The following is a 25539-nucleotide window of genomic DNA, read 5'->3' on the forward strand; positions in this document are numbered from 1 at the left end:
TAGCATGGGTTTGATTTTTGCTAATTCAGATTCCTTAGAATATACTTTTATTTAGCTGTGATATACAGATTTATTTCTTAGATTTCTACTTGTAGAGGTAATGTGTAGTTTCCCTCTTTATCATCCATTTAGTTAGACACAATCTTTGAGGATATAGTACAGATTATACCATAGTTAACATTTTGAGATGCGCAAAGGTAGTATTACTAATTTGTTCCAGGATATACTTTTTTCTTAGAGAGATAGACCTTTATATGAAGTGACTGAAGAATTATTTAATAGTAAGGTATTAACAAGTACTTAGATATAGTATACATTATAAATGGTCACATTTTAGAGGATTCCTGAAAGAAGTCTTGAAGCAGCTTTACAAATGTTAATTCAAAGACTGGTGGCTGGTGGTGAACTATGACAAAGTTTTCACTATTCTTAAGAACAGTTGTTTTCGGGGGAAATTCCCTTGTGATCCAGTGGTTAGGACTCTAGCGCTGTCACTACTGGGACCCTGGGTTCAATCCCTGGTCAGGGAACTAAAATCCCATAAGCCATATCTTTTCTTAGACTGTGGTAGTTGCTTTCTTTATCCAGATGTCCTTACTTGAATGAATGAAAAACTGGTGTGCTTTGCTGGGTCCCAAACATGTTGAAAGTTCAATGGTCTTTGAAATCCAAAACTTTCCCAAATAAATTTGACATAATTTATTGTTCCAAGAAGGAAGCTCTTGCAAGTAAAAGGAAGTATTACCTCCAACAATATGGTGGCTTAAGGAACAAAGGACTTATTTCTCTCTTAAATAATAGGTCTGGTGAGTGGACCAGATCAAAGGGCAACTCTCCTCCATATAGTCAGTCAGGACCTTACGTTCCTTATATGTAATTCCAACATACTCCAGGGCCTTGACATTGCATGATTAGATTAGAGTGCATTGCCTGGAGTTTCAGCCATCAGGAAAACATTACAAAAACTAAGATTCTGGCATCAGTACCATCACTTCATGACAAACTGAGAAGTGGAAACAGTGACAGATTTTATTTTCTTGGGCTCCAAAATCACTGCAGACAGTGACTGCAGCCACAAAATTAAAAGATGCTTGCTCCTTGGAAGAAAAGCTATGACAAACCTAAACAGTGTATTAGAAAGCAGAGACATCACTTTGTCAACAAAGGTTCATATAATCAAAGCTATGGTTTTTCCAGTAGTCACGTATGGATGTGAGAGTTGGACCATAAAGAAGACTGTCACTATCATTTAGGCCTATTGTTGCAGGGAGCTGGTCTGGCACTCATAGCTCAGCCTTGGTATTTCTGCTGAACATAACAATTGCACAGAATAACAACATGAAACAAGGCCACTTTCTGACTGATGTGTCAAGACCAAAACAAGACATAATCATACCTGAACTTAGACAAAAAACAGTATTGTTCAAACCACAAAAAATGACCAAACATCCACCTATTGTGGCTAGTAGGAGTGACAGCTGCTTCTTTACCAATCCCAGCTTTAACTTAGCTTCATTCTTTCTGCCTTCTAAATAAAATTTATTAAGATGCCCAGTAAATTCCTCATAGTAGCCAATCTAGAGCAAAATCCCTGTTAAACTTCCTGAAGATAACACAAGGCCAAAAATTGATTGTGGTGATGTTCCACAACTCTGAATTACAAAAAGTCACTGAATTTTACACTGTGAATGGGTGAATTGTATGGTGTGTAAATAATTTCTCAATAAAGCTGTTACAAAATTTGTCATCTAGAACTGGTACCTGTCTGCCATGACACAGTGCAGAAATGGAGAGAAGTTTTGATGCTTTTATAGCCATTCCATAGCTATTCCATACACGTTGAATATAATAAATAAAAATCTGCACATGTCTTTTCCACATTTAAGTTTTCAGATTTCACTTTTCTAAATATTCATTTATATTGTGTGTTATAAAAATATCAGTGTTTCATGGACTGGGAGAAAACCTCTTATAGTTGAGAAACAAGTACCCTAAAGGCTTCCCTGGTGGCTCCGAGGTAAAGAATCCACCTGCCAATGCAGGGCACGCGGGTTCCATCCCTCGGTCAGAAAGAGCCCCTGAGGAAATGGCATCCCAGTCCAGTATTTTTGCCTGGAAAATCCACCCCATGGACATAGGAGCCTGGTGGACTATAGTCCATGCAGTCACAAAAGAGCCCTACACGACTTAGCGACTAAACAACAAGGACCTATAATTACAATGGTTTAAGACATGCTTTGGAGAAGGTAATGGCACCCCACTCCAGTACTCTTGCCTGGAAAATCCCATGGACGGAGGAGCCTGGTAGGCTGCAGTCCATGGGGTCGCTAGGAGTCCGACACGACTGAAGGCCTTCACTTTCACTTTTCACTTGCATGCATTGGGGGAGGAAATGGCAACCCACTCCAGTGTTCTTGCCTGGAGAATCCCAGGGACGGGGGAGCCTGGTGGGCTGCCGTCTATGGGGTCGCACAGAGTCGGACACGACTGAAGCGACTTAGCAGCAGCAGTAGCAGCAGCAGCAGTAGCAGCAGCAGCAAGACATGCTTTTTGAACTGTGGTGCTGGAGAAGACTCTTGCGAGTCCCTTGGACTGCAAGAAGATCCAACCAGTCCATCCTAAAGGAGACCAGTCCTGGGTGTTCATTGGAAGGACTGATGCTGAGGCTGAAACGCCAATATTTTGGCCACTTAATGCGAAGAGTTGACTCATTGGAAAAGACCCTGATGCTGGGAGGGATTGGGGGCCGGAGGAAAAGGGGACGACAGAGGATGAGATGGCTGGATGGCATCACCGACTCGATGCACATGAATTTGGGTGAACTCCGGGAGTTGGTGATGGACAGGGAGGCCTGGCGTGCTGCCATTCATGGAGTCGCAAAGCGTCGGACACGACTGAGCGACTGAACTGAACTGAACTAAACTGAGGACGTGCTACCAAAGTCTCTCTCAATGAGGAACTACAATACCCAGAATTCCCCCCAAATGCGTATGCCACGTCTATTCCACGACCCTCGCCGCGAGGTCCCCTGGGGCATGTAGTGCTTGCTTTTGGCCGTGCACGCTGGGCTCCCTCGGCCTTTTTTCCGGGTTTTGGAAAGGACACCACCAGAAGAAAGGTCTGGGATAGAAGGGAGGTTTGAGTGACATAACCAAGCCTGTTGCGTCCCATACTAGGGGACCAGGAATAGCCATGAGTTCTGAGCCCTCCTAACCAGCATTCCCCGCGATTCTCCAGAAAAGTTCCCTGGCGTTGAGGAATTTGTCCGCGAATCAGGATCGGTGACGGCGATAGGTTTTCTTCTTGTACCCAGCACGTTTCGGTTCCGGGGTACAGAGTTCGGAGGCTTCTTTCCAGGTATTGTATTTCCCGGAGCGCGGAGGACTAGGGCAGGGCTGAGCTCTCTCCCAGCGGGACCGGGAGACCACATTCGTTCAGCGCCACTGTGTGCCAAGAGCCGAGGATGCCTGCCATTTTCAAAGGGTGCTGCTGCACTATATACCCTGCACCATACCTGTTCCCGGCGGGTATCTATCTCTATAGTCCCGAGATCCCTCCTTTGGTAGAGTCAGTTTCCCAAGGTCGGTTAGACTTGACACTGGTATTCTGAGCCGTGAGCTGCTTTCCTCTATCAGCTGTAGACAGGCAGGAGATTCTTGAAGATATCTTTTCTTTGTGCGGGGATTTTTGTGTATGTGTGTGTCGCAAGTCAGTCTGGGTCAGGATTCAGTGCAGATTGCCACAGAGTAGCGTGCAGACAGCTTGGCATAGCGATAGAGAGGATTTTGAGGCATACTTTTAACATTGGTTTGTTCATGTAATGAGGATGTTCAGGTTGAAAGAGTGAAAGAACTATGTGGTTGTCCCAGCTTCATTAGTACTAGAGTAGATTTTTAATCTTTATGAGAGTAGCTTTTATCTGTAAAATTCAAATGATAGTATCTCTCTGGCAGGTTGAGAGAATTTATTGGGATAATACTTTAAAAGTCCGTTGTAAACTGTTGTAGACGTGTTAGATAATATGGTTTTAGTCCCAGCTTTTCTAACCATTGTTTCTCAACTAGAAATTTAGACATACTTTAAAAACAAATTATTCTTTTTCATAATAATCTTTGGTTTCCATGTTGCTTCACCACACCCTGATACATTACTTGATTTCTTAATATTTCCTGATTGGGCTCGAATCATCTCGTTTATTGCTTAAAACCTACTTAAGGCCAATATAGTGATTAAATTGTTTGGGTGCTTTTAGAATACAAGGAGAAAGGAGCAAGAAATTATCTTGGAATTAAATATACCAGAGACTATCCTTCTGGGAAAAAAACATTTGAAAAATTGTGGCTATGAATTAATGGCTACTCTTTGTAAAAACTATAAAGGCAGTATATTTATTTATTGCAAAGAGTTTGGTTTGGGTCCCCCAACCCCATCTGGTTTTATAGTCAAATTTGAAAACTTCGTGTGTCAGATTTAACATTATTTATTTACTTTTGGCTGTGTTGGGCCTTTCTTGCTGTGCATGGGCTTTCTCTAGTTGCAGCAAGCAGGGGCTTCTCTTGCTGAGGAGCACAGGCTCTAGGTTTTAGTAGCTGTGGTGCAAGGGCTTAGTTGCTCCGCAGCATATAGAATCGTACCTGACCAGGGATCAAACCTGTGTCCCCTGTATTGGCAGGCAGACTCTTAAGCACTGGACCACCAGGGAAGTCCACACCTAACATTTTTTTAGATGAAATGCAGAAAGAAACCCCTTTTCCTGGACATTTCGCTTTGGATCAAATCCTGCTCTCTGGTTCAGGCTAAGAACAAAGTCTATAGTTATTTCAGGAAAAAAGTTGTTCCTGTAATGAGAATTTTGGAATTAATTTGGTATTAATAACATAAGTATGACCATGTTAAATCAATTTCTTTACAGAAGCTGCATATTGAGATGGGATTTGGAGTCATCATAATGGAAGCAAAATACATGAAGGAAAACCAGTTATTTTTATACCAGCATATTGCACCTGACTACTAGTTGCAAATGGTTTTCTTTACCTAAGAAAATTTGTGATGTAAATGAAAAGATAGTTTTTGTCCCCTAGATTCATTATTTACAATATGCTTTGCCTAAGGGCTATTCGTCCATTCTCCTCGAGAGTGTTTCACTTTCGACCCTTTAGTTTTGAACCATTAATTAGTCAGATGAATAATTGTACAGATGAAGAGCAAATATTTGGTCTTATTGAAAAAAACAAATCCCTACTCTCAGAAAAGCAAGTGGGATGTGCACTTAGTATGCTTTGGCAGTTTCAAAAGCAGAAGACCAGCTCAGTAAAAAATGTGGACTGTATCAGAAACCATCCCCAATTTCTTACTCTGTGTAATTTAGCCACAACTAAAATGGGATTCATGAGCGACAGTACCTTGGTGAATGTGTTATACATCATACAACAGTAAGTAATGTGCTTTTAGGTTTTATAGAATGATTATAGTTTATTTTTATATTTTAACTTTGTAAAAATCTCTTTGAAATGAAAAGCAATGTGTTTTTTTTCCTTAAAATAGTTTTCCTGATCATCTAATATTTTAAAGATACTTGGTGGATATTCTTTGATTACAGTAATCATTCCACTGTGTATATGTATATCAAAACGTAATACTGAAGGTGACTTTTTATATGCCCTCTATCCCGAGACTATGGCCAGAGGGATATTAAGGTCACCAAGAATAATTTGGAGGTTGCCAAAGACTTGTTTTTGAAGTGTTTTCAAGTCTGACCGAGAACTCTGACATTTCGAAATGAATAAGATATGAATGTTTAAAATCATGTTTTCTTTAAAAAAAAAACAATAAAATATTATGCTGTACAACCTAAATATATACAATATTTGTTAATCATACATCAATAAAGCTGGGAAAAAATTTAAAACGAAAATAAATTTTACATTATTTGGAGAGGAATTCAGCAGCTGTACAAAGGAAAAAAGAGCAAAAAAGTTAAAATTAATCTGTTTATTAGTCTCATTGGTGGAAATTATTGAGGTTAAATAGTTGTCTAAATAGCTATAGATGTCAGCACTGCACAGAGCAGAGATACAGTTGTTTTTATTAGGGATCAGTGTATACAGAAAGGGGCTTAATTAAGGCTTTTCTTATTTTGGGGGGTAGGGTTAGACTAAAAAAGAATGATAAACCTTTTATATCAGTGATAATACTGTTTATAGTGATATACCTATAAACAAAATAATTTTGTTTCTAAGATTTATCCTAAGAACATAATCTAAGATACATGTTAAGATTCCTGTACATGGTTATTCATTCCAGCATTGTTTATAATATCGAAAAACTAAGATCCTAGTAAGTAGGTAAATGTTTAAATGATATTTTATTCACATAATTAATAGTATACCACCATTAAAAATTATGTTTTGAAGTATATGTAAAGATAATGGGCAAATGTCCACAATATAGTGTTAACTTACTAAAAGAGGCAAGATACAAACATGTGAAAGAAATACAGATATTTCATTAAGTGTGTAGAAAAAGAACTGAAAAGAAATGCCCCAAATTAATGATGGTGAGTATTTATGAGTAGCAGAGTTATAAATTCTTTTTATTACCCAATTGAAGTTTTTCTTTATGTTACAAACTTTCTCTTTTAAAAATATTTTTGTAATCAGAGCAAAGTAGTACATGTTAGATGTACTTTTAAGATTAAAAAAAAAAAAGATAAAATATATCATTGAACATTTTCATTGTTTGGTGGATGGCATTGAAATGTTACAGATAAAAGGATGAGGGCATGGGATAAAGTATAGGTGTTTATTAGGTAGTACTGAGAAATCAGAATACTGAAATGGGACCAGACCAGAAATAAGGGCTGACTGTGTAAGAATATAGTAACTTGAGGTTCACTTTTGCATTATAATTCTTACTGCATATGTGCTTTTAATAATTTTAAAATGTTTCTATGTGGAAAATTATTTTCTCTTGATTTTCTTGAGGTTTGGTATTGAGGCCCATGACTCACTAGTTGAAGCACTCGTTACAGAAGCATGGAGAAGACTGGAAAGGCAAGTACTCTGGGTTCTTCAGCTAAGATCAGGGTTATTCTGTTCAGGATTAGCACAGTGAAATCTTGTAGGGGAGGAATAGGGAGCTGCTGCCTAACTATCAAGCTTTATTGAAACGTATTTAGGAATTTCTCCTGTGGTCCCGTGGTTAAGACTGCGCTTCCACTGCAGGGAGCACGGATTTGATCCCTTTTCGGGGAACTAAGATCCTGCATGATGCGTGATGTGGCCAAAAAATTTTTTTAAATAAAAAAATATATTTAAGTTCAGTTAGGTTTTAGGGTTTTTTGATTGTGTTAAGGTGTGTTTTTCTAGCACAGTGAAATCTTGTAGGAAAAGAATGGGGAATGTGTTTTTTCCTTAAGAGAAAGAAAAGTATTTCAAATATTCCTTAAGGCTGCGGAATGTAGGTGCTTTTAAACATATATAATTAATCAAAATATAATTAAGCTAAAGTCACTGCTGTTCTTGGACTGTGCTTTTTAAACTTGCTTTTCTGAAAGAATTTTGCTTCAGAAGGAAAAAATTCTTAGTGATAGGCTCTCAGTAAAATCCCTAGATGTTCATAAAAAGAGAAAGAAGAACGAGTTTATGACAAAGGAAAGACTTTACTGTTTAACAACGTCTATAGGTACTTGCCTATCACTTCATTTTTATGAAGATGCAATGAACAGAGCTCATAGGTATCTTAGAATATTTCAGGTCCACTATGAATAGTATCAATTTAGATATCTTTCCTACTCTACACATAGCTATATCTTTAGCATACTTCCATAATCAATGATCATCTAAAACAGAACGACCAGAAAGGTGGCTGCCTCCTCGCCCCTTTGTGGGGAACCTGGTGCTAAAGCATTCATAGACAATTTGCTTCTGGGTCGGGGTTTCCTACATAGCAGAGCAGCTCCCTGCTGCGAGTCTGCCCTCGACACAGGGTTTGTAAAAAAATTAAAATAGAAAAAAAAGAGAGAAAGAAAAATAAATTTAAAAATATCTAGAAAAATATGAAATTTATTCAGAGTATTATGAGTTCAGTTCAGTTCAGTTGCTGAGTCCTGTCTGACTCTTTACGACCCCATGGATTGCAGCACGGCAGGCTTCCCTGTCCATCACCAACTCCCGAAGTTTGCTCAACTCTTGCCCATCAAGTTGGTGATACCATCCAACCATCTCATCCTCTCTCATCCCCTTCTCCTCCCGCCTTCAATCTTTCCCAGCATCAGGGTCTTTTGCAGTGAGTCAGTTCTTTGCATCAGGTGGCCAGAGTACTGGAGTTTCAGTTTCAGCATCAGTCCTTCCAATGAATATTCAGGACTGACTTCCTTAGGATGGACTGGTTGGATCTCCTTGCAGCCCAAGGGCCTCTCAAGAGTCTTCTCCAACACCACAGTTCAAAAGCATCAATTCTTTGGTGCTCAGCTTTCTTTATAGTCCAGCTCTCACATCCATACATGATTACTGGAAAAACCATAGCTTTGACTAGATGGATCTTAGTTGGCAAAGTAATGTCTCTGCTTTTTAATTTGCCAGAAAATTTAGAAAATTTGGAGTACAGAGAAGCCTATTGTATTCTGTACTATACTATTTATATTTAATAAGAATATGTAAAAAATAATAAAAGAATACATGAAAAGCTCTCCATTTATAAAACAGCTGAGGGCTCTTAGCTGTACCAGAGGGCCATTTTGATGATTTCTGAAAACTTAGAATTTTTAAACTTAAGGGTTCTGGGTAGCCATGGTCCATTATTAGTGGGATAAAACAAGTATTAGTGAGTGAAAGAAAAATCAAGGTGGGAAAGAGACAGGAGCTTTTGGAAACCACAGAACAACACTCCCTCTGAACCAAATAGTAACCTAGGGCAGAAGAGAAAGGAGTGCCTAAGATAAGAAACAGTAACTATTTGTAGATGAGAGGACCAGTCACCCTCATTATTCTTTTTTAGCATATTGCTTTTTGAAGCACAAACAATGATAAATTCTTTTTTTTTTTTTCCTATAATGATAAATTCTTACAATTGTAGTCATGCATGACTGCAGGGTGAGCTTTGTAGGCTTTTGTTGTGTAAGCTGAGTTAAATTAAACAAGGTACCCAACAGATTGCAAGGTACCCAAAGCAAAATGGCTGTCTGAGGAGGCCTTACAAATAGCTGTGAAAAGAAGAGAAGCGAAAAGCAAAGGAGAAAAGGAAAGATATACCCATTTGAATGCAGAGTTCCAAAGAATAGCAAGGAGAGATAAGAAAGCCTTCCTCAGTGATCGGTGCAAGAAATAGAGGAAAGGAATAGAATGGGAAAGATTAGAGATCTCTTCAAGAAAATTAGAGATACCAAGGGAACATTTCATGCCAAGGTGGACACAAGAAAAGACAGAAATGGAATGGAACTAACAGAAGCAGAAGATATTAAGAAGAGGTGGCAAGAATACACAGAAGAACTGTACAAAAAAGATCTTCATGACCCAGATAATCATGATGGTATAGTCACTCACCTAGAGCCAGACATCTTGGAATGTGAAGTCAAGTGGGCCTTAGGAAGCATCACTACAAACAAAGCTAGTGGAGGTGATGGAATTCCAGTTGAGCTATTTCAGATCCTAAAAGATGATGCTATGAAAGTGCTGCACTCAATATGCCAGCAAATTTGGAAAACTCAGCAGTGGCCACAGGACTGGAAATGGTCAGTTTTCATTCTAATCCCAAAGAAAGGCAATGCCAAAGAATGCTCAAACTACCTCTCAATTGCCCTCATCTCACATATTAGTAAATTAATGCTCAAAATTCTCCAAGCCAGGCTTCAACAGTACGTGAACCATGAACTTCCAGATGTTCAAGCTGGTTTTAGAAAAGGCAGAGGAACCAGAGATCAAATTGCCAACATACACTGGATCATCGAAAAAGTGAGAAAGTTACAGAAAAACATCTACTTCTGCTTTATTGACTATGCCAAAGCTGACTGTGTGGATCATAACAAACTGAAAAATTCTGAAAGAGATGGTTATAACCAGACCACCTGACCTGCCTCTTGAGAAATCTGTATGCAGGACAGGAAGCAACAGTTAGAACTGGACGTGGAACAACAGACTGGTTCCAAATCAGGAAAGGAGTACATCAAGGCTATATATTGTCGCCCTGCTTATTTAACTTCTATGCAGAGTACATCATGAGAAACGCTGGGCTTGGTGAACCACAAGCTGGAATAAAGATTGCCAGGAGAAATATCAATAACCACAGATATGCAGATGACACCACCCTTATCGCAGAAAGTGAAGAGGAACTAAAAAGCCTCTTGATGAAAGTGAAAGTGGAGAGTGAAAAAGTTGGCTTAAAGCTCAACATTCAGAAAATGAAGATCATGGCATCCGGTCCCATCACTTCATGGGAAATAGATGGGGAAACAGTGGAAACAGTGTCAGACTTTATTTTTCTGGGCTCCAAAATCACTGCAGATGGTGATTGTAGCCATGAAATTAAAAGATGCTTACTCCTTGGAAGGAGAGTTACGACCAACCTAGACAGCATGTTCAAAAGCAGAGACATTACTTTGTCAACAAAGGTCCGTCTAGTCAAGGCTATGGTTTTTCCAGTGGTCATGTATGGATGTGAGAGTTGGACTGTGAAGAAAGCTGAGTGACGAAGAATTGATGCTTTTATTTATTTATTTATTTATTTTTGGACACCCAAATCTTTTATTGAGGGGACAGTTGGGGGAGGCCTCTCACTGCACAGCCTGTTCGTTGGCGCTGCTTCCTGAGTCCTGTGGCTTCATCACGTCCGGCAGCTCAGGTGGGCTAGAGAAAGGCTTGATGCGCAGGGCCTTGAATGCCTCATCTGCCCTGAAGGCTAGCCTCACAGTGGAGGGGGCCTGAGGCCGTGCTGTCTGGCTGGTGAAGCCACACTTGCCCAACGTCTTGCCATCGTCCAGAAGCTGGTCGTCCTTGTACAGCCACTGCTCATCCGGCGGCCGCTTGAGGGTACCCTCGACGATGCGCTTCAGCTCAAACACGGTGCTCGACTCCTTGGCGTCCGTGAAGATGGTGGTCTTGTGGCGCCGGATCATGAGGAACACGTCCTGGGGGCGGCGGGCCGGCGTGATCGCAGAGTCGGGCCCCCCCACCCCCGCCCTTTCCCCCACGTAGCCCCGCGGCCATGGCCCCAGCTCTGGCCCCGACCCAGGCCCCGACCCGGGCCCCGGCCCGGCCGAATTGATGCTTTTAAACTGTGGTGTTGGAGAGGACTCGTGAGAGTCCCTTGGACTGCAAGGAGATCCAACCAGTCCATCCTAAAGGAGATCAGTCCTGGGTGTTCATTGAAAGGACTGATGCTGAAGCTCAAACTCCAATCCTTTGGACACCTGATGCGAAGAACTGACCTAGTTGAAAAGACCCTGATGCTGGGAAAGATTGAAGGTGGGAGGAGAAGGGGACAACAGAGGATGAGATGGTTGGACGGCATCACCGACTCAATGGACATGAATTTGAGTAAACTCCAGGAGTTGGTGCTGGACAGGGAGGCCTGCCGTGTTGCCGTCCATGGGATTGCAAATACTTGGACACGACTGAGCGACTGAACTGAACTGGACTGACCCAACAAATCTCTGGGGATAGAAATTTCACATCCATTTACTCAGTGGTGATTATAGTTAATCTCATTATCTAAACTGATCGGTCTTCTCATCTCCAGGTTTGCGATCTCTCTACCTGTAACTGTCTTTTTGTTGAGGGTAAGGAGAACAATCTTTGTCCTTTGGTGAGGTAGAGAGATCAATATAATGAACTCCTATGTACCCATCATCCAGGTTCAATAATTACCAACATATAGCAGTCTTGTTTTGACTGGGTATTCTCCAGTTCCCTCCCTACCCTTCAGTATAGTTAAAATTGTAGTATAATTTTACCAGTAAATACCTTAGTATGTATTTCTGAGAGACAAAAAGCACTCTTTTAAAAGTATGTATAATCACCATGCTATTATTATACCTAATAAAAATGATTAATTATTCCTTATTATCACCTAATAACTGTCTGAGTTCAGATTTCTTTGCCTGCTCTATAAAAGTCTTTTTAAAGGCAGTTTGTTTAAATAACTATCCAAACATGGTATACACATTGTATTTCGTTGCCATGTCTCAAGTTTTTCTCTGCTTTTGTTTTTTCTGGTAAGTACTCATTAAAGAATATCGTAAAAATATACCAATTTTTATAGTTACACCAGTCATAAGTATACATCTTGATAAATTTTCACATACTGAAAATACTCATATACTTCTGTGTAATAGCACCAAGATCAAAACACAGAATATCACTAGTTTCCCCAAAGTTCCTTTCATGCTCTCTTCCAGTTACTTCCCACTTCTCTGTCCCAAAAGTGAGCACTATCTTGACTTCTAACACCAGAAATTAGTTTTCTTTCTATAAAAATGAAATCCTATAGTAAGAACTCTCATACCTAGTTTTTTCACTCAATATATTTTAAAGATTCTTCTGTGATATTGTACTATTCTTTTTTATTGCTGTATGGAATTCTAGGAATATGTGCAGTTATTCATTAAACTCTTGATGGACATTGAGATTGTTGCTGTTTTGCTTTTTTCTTTTTTGCCAGTACATATCGTGCTGCTGTGAAATTCCTTATGTTTGTCTTTAAGTGAATTCAAAGTCTTTAAAAATCTATAACAATTTTCCTTTCTGCTCTTTTGTCTTGCCATTTTTGTTGAAGAAATTGGGTCATTTGTCCTATAGAAAAAAATCAAGTTTTTCAAGCATGATTATAGTAGAGATTGTTTTATTTATTTTAAAAATATTTTTGGTTTTATGTGTTAATATGGGCTTTCCTGGTGGCTCAGATGGTAAAGAATCCACCTGTAATATAGGAGACCTGGATTCCGTTGCTGGGTTGGGAAGATCCCCTGAAGAAGGGAACGGCTACCCACTCCAGTATCCTTTTGTGTGTGTGTGCTAGAAAGCAATGTCTTTTATTTAAAGTTGTTTATTTCTTTTTTGTTTTTTGCAGAAAACTTTTAATGGGTGATTTTTTATTTATTTATTTATTTTTAATTGAAGGATAATTGCTTTACAGAATTTTGTTGTTTTCTGTTTTCTTGCCTGGAGAATCCCCATGGACAGAGGACCCTGGCAGGGGTGGCAAAGAGTCAGACATGACTGAGTGACTTTCACTTTCACATACAACCTTGAGTTGAAATTGTTCTGTCATCTGAAAAAATTAATAAGTAAAATGATTCAAATAACTTTGAGTGTTTTTTCCCCCCTTTTTAAAATCTTCGAGAAGAATGTGGTTTTTTAACTCTTATCTTAGGTTACTTTTAAGAATAGATAATCAACATTTTAGAAAATTCATTTTATGTTAGTAATATATTAGTTTTTTTATTTTTGGCTATTTTATAACTGTGTATTATGTTTTAAAAGTGAAAATAAATAGTAAGGATCCTCTTTGTGTATTTCCCTTAATAGGTTTGATATCAGTGTGCTGTCAAAATTTTCCTCTTGCCTGGCAGATCAACATTTATATTATAGTCCATTAATGGGAAAAATAGCTGATATCGTAAATAGGAACTTGGAAAACACACAGGACTTAAGGTAAGTTTATTTAGGGGCTTTGTGTCGTGGTGGAAAGAGTCTGGGCTTTGAGTGCACACACACTTAGACTTGCTAGTTCCTAACTATGTGACTATTCTCTTGCAAGTTCACGGTCCTCACCTACAAAACAGGAATAGTAAGTAGTATCTACTGTGCAATGTTGCTATGGGAATTAGACATAAAATATGTAAACTATGACACAACGTTGTTGAGCTCTGTGATTTTTCCTTACTTGCAAGCTGACATGTTTGCTGGCCATCTTTACAACCTCATTTAACCTTAAGTTACCTCCCTATCTCTAAATATAGTCACATTGCCAGTGGGGCTTTAACGTATATATTTGTGGGGAGAGGGCATAGTTTGGTTTGTAGCCTACATCAGTGTTCATAGTAACATTAGTCACATTAGCTGAAGGGAGGAAACAACCTAAATGTCCATCAGCAAATGAATGGACAATCAAAATTTTGTATATACCCACAATGGAGTATCATTCAACCTTAAAAAAGGAAGGAAATCCTGATATGTCCTACAACATGTATAAACCCTGAAGACATTATGCCAAGTGAAATAAGCCAGACACAGAAGGACAGATACTGTATGAATCCCCTTCATATGAGGTACCTCGAGTAGTCAAATTCATAGAAACAAAGTAGAATGGTAGTTGCCGGCTGTTGAAGGAGGGGAGAATGGGGAGCTACTATTAACAGTCAAGAAGTTTTAGTTTGAGAAGATGAAGAAGCCCTGCAGTGGATGATGGTGATGGTTGTACAGCAATGTGAATGTACTTAACAACACTGAACTGTATACTTAAAAGTGTTTAAAATGGTGAATTTTACTTTATATATATTTTCACATACACATGAAAGTAGCTCATAAAAGCAGAGATAATAAAAATCACTGTAAATTTTTTTAACTTTAAAAAATTCTTATAGACCCATTTGAGAATCTAATGAAATCTTTGGGTACTTCCCCACTCCAAATTGTGATTATAAATACAATTTAAAAAATCATATCCAAGTTTAAATAGCAGCACTAGGTTACTAATTTACGTTAATTGATGTTAACATTAAACATTTGGATTAGAGAAGCTGTAGTATTATACAACTGAGTTTTTAAAAAATAATTTGTTTTATTGGAAAGAGTGAAGAAATTTTGAAACAAAAAACCTCAAATAGTTCCACTAATTGAGATAGTGGAATGGTTGAGATAGTATTAGATTCACATTTTCATGTCTTTTTTGTAGATGTTTTCTAATTATCATCCCCACATGTTTGTTACATCATACCTTTTACATTTTAAATTCCTTATTCATTATTAGGTGTATTCTTGTATGTAGAGTTTTGTGATTTTTGTATCATGTAAGAACTGTCTCCTTTTGAAAGGAGAGATCTCACCTTCGTAATTTTGGTGTCTTCCACAGTGCCAGAAGATTGATTTATGTTTCTTAAAAGTGTTTATTGAGTGAAGAAATATGTTTATTGAACATATTCATATTCAATATTGCCCTACTGTTATATATCAATATCAATATAGCATAAAACATTAACAATATGAAATCATTCATTAGTGAGAAATATTTTGCCAATATTTTTACTGGTAGATTATAAATACAGAGGAAGGAGTAATAAAGCAAAGTCTACTTCTGAAAATATAGAATGAGACCTTCTGTGTTGCATTCAATTGGCTGTTGGCACAGAGTGATTTCTGAGTAAACTTCATTAAAATATTTCCCTTCAAAGTATTTATCTATAGAACAAGATATTATACACATTCAACAAAAATTATTATTCAATCCTTTTTTTGTCTACAGGCTTTTGATTACTAGGAGATCAGAATTCAAGTTCCACTAGTATTTAAAAGAAAATTTTTGTTGTATAAAGCCTGTAGTATTTTTATCAATTCCTTTCTGTTTCTAAGCATTTAGTCTTAGAATTTTTCATTATTCTTAGATAATGTAAACCTTTTGCATCTTCTTCCTCTTTCAGGTCCTTGTCTGTTTTGATGGTCAGCATATCTTCTTTAATATCACGGCGTTTTCAAGAGAAATTAGTGAACAAAGCAGAATTACTTTTTGACACTATGGATTCTTCCCAGGTCAACACTGCAAGAAGAATAGTACAATTTCTTCGAAATATTAAATATAGATATTACCCACTATTAGAAAGGTGTAATAAAGTATTTTTGAGCAATATGAACCATCTTGATTTGGACTCCATCAGTAAAATACTTAGTCTATACTACTCTCTACAGTTTCATAGTTTTGAATTTATTTTAATGACTAAGAAGAGGCTAACAGAAATGATTCCTCTGTTTGACCACCCTGCTAGCTGTGTAAAATTGTTTGTAGCGTTGGGACCCATGGCAGGACCTGAAGAAAAGAAACAGTAAGTTCAGCTAAAAGCGCTTTACTTTTCCTGTTGAGAATATATGGAGTCTTCAGGCATAGATCTTGCATTTCTAGAAGTCAGAAAAGTCACTCCACTCAAAAGTAGAAGGGAGTTGAGTACTCTGCTCCTTGATCTTTCTCTGGTTATTCTAACTTATATCTCAAACTCAGTATCCTAAGGTGTTTTGAATGGGGGCCAGTAATCCTCTGGGGGTCAACTTAGCACTGATGAAGGAGAACATCGTATCAGTGCTATTCTTCTCCCTTCTTAGGCCACGTGACTGGCTTTGGTGGTTGTGGTGGTTTAGTTACTAAGTAGTGTCCCACTCTTTTGTGACCCCATGGTCTGTAGCCCCCCAGGCTCCTCTGTCCATGGGATTTCCCCAGCAAGAATACTGGAGTGGGTTGCCATTTCTTTCTCCAGGGGATCTTTCTGACCCAGGGATTCAACCTGTGTCTCCTGCATTGGCGGGTGGATTTTTTACCACTGAGCTACCAAGGAAGCCCCTGTAAAGACGAGCAAATATTAAATTAATATATGATTACTAGGTATGAGCAGACAGATTAAGTGTGATTAGTAGATTCAGTTAAGCAGGGGTTCCAGGAATTGCATATTGGGTATATGTAGCTGTCCTTGTTTCTGTTAGCAAAGACTTCATAGAGAGTTTTTGGGAGTCTTCTAAATTACATGAAGAAATTTAAGGGTACATTTTAGGAGACTGGATCAAGATGGAAATAAGATGATTATTAAAAAAACTTTTATTGGAAGTTTTTTCTTGTCACCAAGTACTGTTAAAATCTCTTATGCCAGGGTAGTACAAATTTTTGAGTCTCTGACTTCAGGAAATTTTTATTCCACTTGGAAGGATAGAAATATGTAAATACCATGACAACGTCAATATAGTTTATGAGTATACTAAAAAATAGATATAGATAGTAATTGCTGTGGGCAGACAGAAAAGTGAGAGAAAAATGTGGATTAAAATGGTTGCAGAAAAGCTATGGGAAGAAGCTGGGTTTGAAATACTTGATAAGGTTAGTGAAAAGGATGGTGTGGGACTATCCAGGATGAATAGAGAATTAGTTTGCCATGCTTTCTTCAAATTTCATATTTTGGACTAGCCTTCTAAATTATTCTAAGAGACACTTATATACTTATCACTGCACTACTTTGGATGATTTCAAAATGGACCATCTTTGTAAATATTCAGTTTATAGTGTTATAAGAAGTACTTAGTGTTAAGGTTTCTATTAATATGTAGGTATGGTGACTTCCTGGTCAGATCTTACTAAGTTTTAAAAAATTGGGACAGTATTGAAATATCAATTGTTTGTTCTATAGCTCTCTCCTACTGAATAATTTCATTGAATTATTGTATTTTATAGCCAATGAAACCATACTTTATTTGAAAATCATTAATTGAAAACATGTTACTTATATTTTTTAAGAGACAGTTTAAGATTATGCTGAGGCCTTAGTTTCTTTGAAGAAAATACATTTTTCTTTATTTAATAATATTTTGTGTTATCCCCAATTAGGTGGGGAGAAAATTAGAATTATATATTTAATGTATTTTTTAAATTTAGTTTTTGTTTATATCATTTCTATTTATTGCCTAAGAACTGTTATTTATAAAAATTTAATAAACTAGTCATTAATTTTCTAACATATTTTTCTTTCCTTCTAGACTTAAATCAACTATATTATTGATGTCAGAGGAGCTGACTGGCCAGCAGGCCCTGGCAGTGATGGGAGCAATGGAAGAGATGGAAAGCAGAAATTTACGTCTGATTAAAAAGTATACTTCCCTGAAATTTTTGATGTTAAGTTTAGTTGACATTCATAAGTTGCTTTTTTTTTTTTTTTTTGAGAAAAAAAAATTTTTTCCCTATAATCTTGGTTTTGAAGAAATAAGGAATTAACATTTAAGTCATTGTTTATTTTCTAAATAATTTTTCAAAACAGGTTTTTAATTGTTTACAACATCTTTCATTTCATTTGCTGCTATTTTTATTCTCGGGCAGAGGATCATAATCTAGGAAAGTGAAGAGCATAAAGCACAAGTGACTTTTTAAAAGGACAGTTTCTGCAGAACGGTTAACATCTATCTACATGAACTTGAATTGTTTCATATTATAGTTGTTACCTTGAAATCATACTGCAACGTATTGGCTTTTTAAACTTGAGATTTAAGAAAAAACAAACATGTGGTTCAGACTGTGTATATTTATTATTTCATTGTGTATTATATATTCTTTTAAAAAATATTCCTACTGCCCTAGTTCCTCCAATTTATTGACTGTTTGCATTTCTCATTGCTTTTAAGCATCTCCATTAGAGGACCATCCTGAATTTAAGGAAGAAAAATCATTTTACATTTTTGTCATCATCTTGAGACAGTTCTTCAAGAACAGAAAACCTTGGGTCATTGATTGCTATTTCTTTAGCATAGAGCATGTCTAGCATGAAACAGCTCCTCAGTAAAAGTTTAATAATAGTACATGAGTGAACTGGTTATAATACATGTTTTATCATTCTTTTTAGGATTACTTCAATTCTGCATAAACATTTGGATAACTATAAACCAGTAGAGTTGTTGAGAATAACTCAAGCGTTGATTTTTCTACATTTTCAAAGTAAAGAGCTTTTTGTGAAACTCAGAGAATTACTGCTTAGGTAAGATTAAAATAGATGTGTTTAAGTCTTTCATTGTATAATCTAGCCTGTTTTGTTTAGTTATGTACAAGTTTAGTTATATAAAAGTTGTTGGAACTTTTGAAAACAGAAATGGGTAGATTATTATTAAAGTTATGAAGACGCTTATCTTGCTGCCTTGCCATTCTGCCAGTGCTTGTGCTTGATATATTTTCAAATGGAAGTGAGGTCAGTGGGGTGATGAGAGCTCTAGGGCGTGAACACATAAAACCAAGCCATTCTCCTTCCCTGCAGGAATGGAATGACCATCCATGAAAAGATTAGAGCTGCTGAAGAAGGCAAAGCTCCATTTAGGAGTACTCACATTTGTAGGTTTTTAGTCTGCTTACTTACCTGTTTTAAGGAATAATTAAAATGTAATTAATTTATTTTAAAATTTATGTATTTATTTTTGGCTGTGTTGGGTCTTCATTGCTGCCTGGGCTTTTCTCTAATTGAAGTGAATGGGGCTACTCTAGTTGTGGGGCACGGGCTTCATTGCGATGGCTTCTCTTGTTGCTGAGCACAGGTTCTAGACTCGCAGACTTCAGTAGCTGTGGCGTGTGGGCTCAGTAGTTGCGGCTCTTGGGCTCTAGAGCACAGGTTCAGTAGTTGTGGCGCATGGGCTCAAGTTGCTCCATAGCATGTGGGATCTTCCTGGATCGGGAATCTGACCTGTGTCTCCTGCATTGGCAGGTGGACTCTCTATCATTGAGCTACCCAGGAGGTCCAAGGCATATTAAAATTTAAAATTTTAAAACGAAAATATGTGGTGGCAATGTTAGTAAAGTATTTTCATATGATTTCCCTTTTATAATTAAAAAATTTTTGCATTTCTATGAATATAGCATTCCTGTTTCAACAAAGAAGTTATTCAGTTTTCCATTGATTTTTATTTTACTTTAAGATGGAGTGTTCCAATTAAAAATTTTGACTTTAAAGATCAAAATAATGACTTGAATGAAGTTAAAACCAGATTAATCTTTTTCCCCCTCTGTTTTTCCCATACTAGTTTGATTTCTTACTGTGATTTTTGAAAGACCAGGCATGTGACTTTATGCTGTAATCAAGACTGATATATAATTGAAAATGATTTTTGCTGTAATAAAATGATATGCTATTATGGTTAAGGATTTGAACTGAGGAATAAGAGGTAGCACTTTATCAGGTGAGAATTTAGCATATTAGATATGTTACAAGAAGGTTCACTGTTTTCTTAAATAGGTTTCTTATCAAGGTGATTAAATACAGGATTGTTTCTTCACTCCATATTTATTAATAACATCCACTTTCATATAGCCTCTGAATTAAGAATTTAACATAATTATGCTCTAAATTAGGTATCATAAACTGGCCCAGAGACATGATTTATTTGGTCAGTACAGTGTTTCTTAAAATAGTAAATTATACAATACTATTGGCCTACAGGTATGCTAACAGAAAAGTAAGACAGGAGTGGGAGCATCACAGGAGATTTCACTTTACCGGTAATGTTTTGTTTACTTTATTAAAAAATTTGAAGCAGATATGGCGGTGTTGAAGTTTAGTAATTCCGCATAGCAAGAGCCCTTACATACCTCTGTGCTGCTACTGCTGCTGCTAAGTCACTTCAGTCATGTCCGACTCTGTGCGACCCCATAGACGGCAGCCCACCAGGCTCCCCCATCCCTGGGACTCTCCAGGCAAGAACACTGGAGTGGGTTGCCATTTCCTTCTCCAATGCATGAAAATGAAAAGTGAAAGTGAAGTCGCTCAGTCGTGTCTGATTCTTAGCGACCCCATGGACTGCGGGCCACCAGGGTCCTCCGTCCATGGGATTTTCCAGGCAAGAGTACTGGAGTGGGGTGCCATTGCCTACTCCGACATACCTCTGTATGTACCTCTATTTTAAATGTAACCCTTCCCCCGCTTCAGAGCAGGTTGGTGCGAAGGAATACAAGCTAGTTAAAGTAGTTCACGTAAATGTTTGTGTGAGTATCTCCTGAAACTATCTGGGGAACCCAGGGAATTCATGTACTGGAATAATATGTTCTTTAAAAAAAAAAAAGATGATATATTGAACTATCTACATAAAATAGACATATCCCCTCCTCATGACCCTACTCCCTCCTCTTTACCCCTACCTACCCCCTTCCCCAGGCTAACTGTTGTCCCTGCTTCTAACTGCATGGACTAGTTTCGCCTGTTTAGTGCCTTGCTTCTTTTGTTTAACACTTTATTTATGAGATTTACCCATGTGTTTGCTATATAGTCTTGTAAGAACGTAACAGGTTTTTTTAAGTCTATTTTAATGTTGATATTTGATTTATTTCCAGTTTTGGCTATTATAAATGCTGCTGTGGTGAACAACCTCATTCGTATCTCTTAGTGAACATATGTGTACATCTCCGTGGGTATTTACTGAGGAGTGTGATTCTTGATTATACATATGTTACTATATGTTCACCTTCAGCAGATCCTGCTCAATAGTTTTCTCTTTTGTCTCTTTTTCTTTAACAGTTTCCCAACTAGGGATTGCACCCGGGCTACAGCAGTGAAACCCGGAATCCTAATCACTAGTCCACCAGGGAACTCTAAATAGTTTTCTAAAGTGACTGTACCAGTTTATTTACCACTAGCAAAATGTGAGCATTCCTGTTTCTTGAGATCTTCACCAACTCTTGGTACATTTTTATTTTAGCCATGCTGGTAGATTTGTGGTAGAATGTAAATAAACGCAATTGCATCTGTTGTAAGTTTTGGAATTTTAGGGAACACCATAAGGAAAGCATCAGGTGGAGTCTGGCATGTTTGTGTCTCTTGGAGGTTTATTTTCAGATTAGTATCACAAGATTGGCAAATAATGAGAGTTCCTACCCCCTGGGTCAATTCTGTAAACAAATGCAACTCTTTAGGTCTTTCTTTTCTTTATATAAAATAGCATATTAATTTTTTGTGGTTATAAGAATAAAATACTTATTTAGTACTTATTGAGTACCTACTTTGTGTCAGGCAGTGGGCCAGATATTAAGTGAAAATCATTTTGATTGTAGTTCATAAGCATAGTAATTGGGTGTTCACACTATTGTGTGAGATGTGCTTCCCTCATATCTGTTATGAGGTCAACACGGGACCCATCTCATGTGAAAAAAAAAATCATTTTGAAAACAGAAAAAAGTATAAAGAAGAAAATAATCATTTGTAAGCCCTTTCATTTAAGGTGAACAGTTTGGTTTATTTGGTTGGTTTATTTGCTTGTGGTATATATCATCTATATGTTTTTTTCATAGCTGAGAATCAGGAACGTACAGTTTTGTGTTCCTCCTCCCACATGCTTAACATTAACAGCATTTTCCTACATCATTTAAAGCTATTTGTAAATATTTTTAGTGATTGGATATTGCCCATTATATGACTGTATCATAATTACCTTAACTATCCCCCTTCCTGGGTATGTAGACTGTTTTCAAATTTTAGCCACATAAAAAAATGTGATGAATAACGTAACATAAAATCTTTGCCTTCATTTTAGATTATTTTCTTAGGCTAGTTTACTAGACAAAGATTGATCATGTCAAATGATGTAATTACTTTTAAAGTTCTTAAGCTATACTGCTAAATTACTTTCCAAAAAGGTTGCACCAACTTTTTAAATTTACTATTAGTGAATGAGAAAATCTGCATCAATATACCCTTGCTAGCCTTGAATATCATCATTATTTTAATATGCTAACTTAATATGTTTAAAAGTAAATCTGTTTTCTTTTAATTTATATTTGATTATCTCTTCCAGTACTTCTAAACTTAAAAGATGGTTTAAAAGCTCCCAGTTTTTAATTTGTATTTTAACAACTGCTGTCCTGGTGGTGGGTGTCTAAGCATAGGGATTTGGGAAAGGAGAAGAGAAGGGACTGTATGCTCTGTGTTTGTCTTTTTTGTCTGTTTTTTTTTTTAAGGTTGGGCTTCTTATGTTGCAGAAGAAGGGGATCACTGTTATTGAGTGGTTACTCTTTGCCTGTTCTAGATCATACCAGCTTCTGACAGGTCATATCCAGAAATTCAGTCCAAATTCTGTCTCTCGCAACAACCCTGCAGACATTTTTCTAATGTTGACCTTTTGTTTGTCAGGGACTATGGTTTTATTTTTGCATAAAAAAATGAGGATATGCTTTAGAACATCTTAAGGCTTCCCTTAGTAAGCCTTTATAAAACTTGTCATCTTTGAATTTATCTAACCCTTTTTATTGATTTTATTTTCATTTAGTTTTAGCTGTTCTGGGTCTTTGTTGCTGTGCAGGCTTTTCTCTAGTTGTGGCAAGCAGGGGCTACTCTAGTTGTGGTACCTGGGCTTCTCATTGCTGTGGCTTCTCTTGTGGAGCATGGGCTTTAAGGGTGCAAGGGCTTTCGTATTTGCGGCATGTGGGCTCAGCAGTTGAGGCTCCCAGGCTCTAGAGCACAGGGTCAGTAGTCGTAGCATGCAGGCTTAGTTGATCCAGGCATGTGGGATCTTCTGGACTAGGGATCGAACTCATGTCCTTCATTGGCAGGCGGATTCTTTACCACTGAGCACCAGGGAAGCCCCTAACCCTTTTCAAATTATATTTTAAAACTGTCACACCTATTAAGTGTAATAATAATTATATATTCACGTTTTAATTCTTACAACTAAGTTTTGTTGCTGATAGATTCATTCTGTTCTTTTTATTTTTCCTTCTTTCTTTGTAGTTATTTGAAAGTCAGTGTCATACCTAGTGAGATTTCCATCCTGGTCTATGCTCTTTCGATGCTTCCTTCTGCTCACCTGGACGAAGTGAGGATGTCTCAGATTGAAGCAGTTTTGCCACAGTGTGACCTGTATGACCTGAATATTTTTGCAACATCTGTTTTAAGATGTATTCAGTATGATCACGTGTATCTGAATAATATTCCTGCGAAACAGTTGAAAGTACTTCAAAAATTAGATCACTATGGTCATCAGAGACTACAAGAATGTAAAAGTTTGAATCTGTTATGGGAAGAAGTTAAATCTTTAAAAGGAGACTGGTTTGCTGATTCACTTCTTGAAGAAACAGTTGTTACCTTACAGCGTCTGATGGATGAAATGAATTACATCAATGTTGCAGGGATTGCATCTTTCATTTCTAGAACCAACTACCTCAGTACTTCACTACTTGATAAGATAGCCTCAGTGGTCCTTCAACAGATTGAAAAGGTGAAATTGAAATGTTGCATATTATTGTCTACTTCTAGAACCATAAATGTTTATAATAAGTGCTTGAAGAACTTGACTGGAATTTGAAGTTTAAAAATTAAGCTCTAGTTTCTGGTAAATAATAATAGTTGTGTTAGGATAATGGAGATGTATGATTTTTGCTTTCTTTTTCTTATTTTCTATAATCCTATGATACTTTTACTATTTAAAACTATTCAAAAGAGTAAGATAAATGTGAAAACTGAGAAAATTGTAGGTCTTCACTGACTTTCAGTTCAGTTCAGTTCAGTCACTCAGTCATGTCCAACTCTTTGCAACCCCATGAGTCGCAGCACGCCAGACCTCCCTGTCCATCACCAACTCCCAGAGTTCACTCAGACTCATGTCCATCAAGTCAGTGTTGCCATCCAGCCATCTCATCCTCTGTCATCCCCTTCTCCTCCTGCCCCCACTCCCTCCCAGCATCAGAGTCTAGAATAATTGAATTGTCACTGTGTGTCTTCTTACAGTTTTATTTCTGGAACTTGTAAAATGCTGTTTGTTTGTTTGTTTTTTAGTTAATTTATTTATTTTTGGCTGTGCTGGGTCTTAGTTGCTCCATGGGCTTTTCTCTAGTTAGGGACTACTCTCTAGTTGCGAGGTATGGGCTTCTCATTGCAGTGGCTTCTCTTGTTGCTTGGAGCCCAAGCTCTGGAGCACAGGCTCAGTAGTTGTGGCACATGGGCTTAGTTTTCCCATGGCATGTGGGATCTTCCCAGGCCAGGGATGGAACCCGTGTCTCCTGCTTTGGCAGACGAATTCTTTACCGCTGAGCCACCAGGGAAGCCCCAGTGATGCTTTTTGAACTATATGAGAAAATCAATTATATATATCAGAATATGTTTTTACTTAGAAGACAGTGTTTCTAATAAGTAAAAATAAAAGTCTATCTTTTTGCCTAGCATAGTGCCTGCTGTTTATTAAGTATTGGATGAATGAACTTAAAAAAAAGAATGAAAGAAAAATGAAGTCTGATTATTATTATAAATTAGGAAGCTTTCTTATTATATGATGAGTCTATAAAATGCACTTATATCATGGAAATTAGTGATACTATCTTTTTGTCATTTCAATTGACTAAGGAATTCTGGAACAGAATTTTATACTTATAAAATCAATTTGTAACTTATCTGATTTATTTTTTTCTACATTAATATTTAGAGTTACTAGAGATTAGTGATGGAATTAAATAGATTATAGCCAGGTAGAGAACTTATTAACAGTGATACATGTGTCATTTAACTGTGGGCATGTTTCATTTAACTATAGGCTTGTTTGATAAAGAGTTCTACTTAGGATAATAATTAGGCTAAATTTTGTTTTGTTTTGCTGAGGTTTTTTAACAGTAATTTTTTGTTCTATTTTTTACAGATTCATCCTTTTGCAATTCTTGCTATTATTCTTCCATTCAGCACCCTGAACTATGATCCACCTCAAAGGGATGAATTTTTTGGAATTGCATTCAACACCTTAATTCTTACTTAAGTAGGTATATTGTTTAGTACTACCTGGATGAGGAGGTTGGAGAATACTGTTGCTACTACTCTTAAGACATACCGCTCTTTTAAAGGATAACAAAAAT

At 37.3% G+C, this 25539-nt stretch overlaps 1 protein-coding gene, 1 non-coding gene and 1 pseudogene across 2 annotated transcripts in view; 2 read left to right on the forward strand and 1 right to left on the reverse strand.

The window, feature by feature from the left end:
• Window positions 1-3365: 3365 nt before the first annotated feature.
• Window positions 3366-25539, forward strand: part of LOC113888817 (FAST kinase domain-containing protein 1, mitochondrial-like) — a gene marked incomplete at its 3' end in the record, with an annotated part of 28170 nt that continues 5996 nt past the window's right edge. The window contains 10 exon segments of the mRNA XM_027535797.1: window positions 3366-3527; window positions 4913-5432; window positions 6984-7052; window positions 13521-13646; window positions 15632-16030; window positions 17721-17831; window positions 18578-18709; window positions 23432-23918; window positions 25329-25410; window positions 25413-25442. Coding sequence (XP_027391598.1) covers window positions 5098-5432; window positions 6984-7052; window positions 13521-13646; window positions 15632-16030; window positions 17721-17831; window positions 18578-18709; window positions 23432-23918; window positions 25329-25410; window positions 25413-25442 — 1771 coding nt within the window.
• On the reverse strand, window positions 10720-11672 carry LOC113888815 (annotated as a pseudogene).
• On the forward strand, window positions 21744-21850 carry LOC113888819. Its single transcript, XR_003510066.1, has one exon. It is a non-coding gene; the product is annotated as a small nucleolar RNA U13 (small nucleolar RNA).

This window comes from Bos indicus x Bos taurus, unplaced genomic scaffold, assembly GCF_003369695.1.
Source record: "Bos indicus x Bos taurus breed Angus x Brahman F1 hybrid unplaced genomic scaffold, Bos_hybrid_MaternalHap_v2.0 tig00002113_arrow_arrow_obj, whole genome shotgun sequence".
NCBI lineage: Eukaryota > Metazoa > Chordata > Mammalia > Artiodactyla > Bovidae > Bos > Bos indicus x Bos taurus.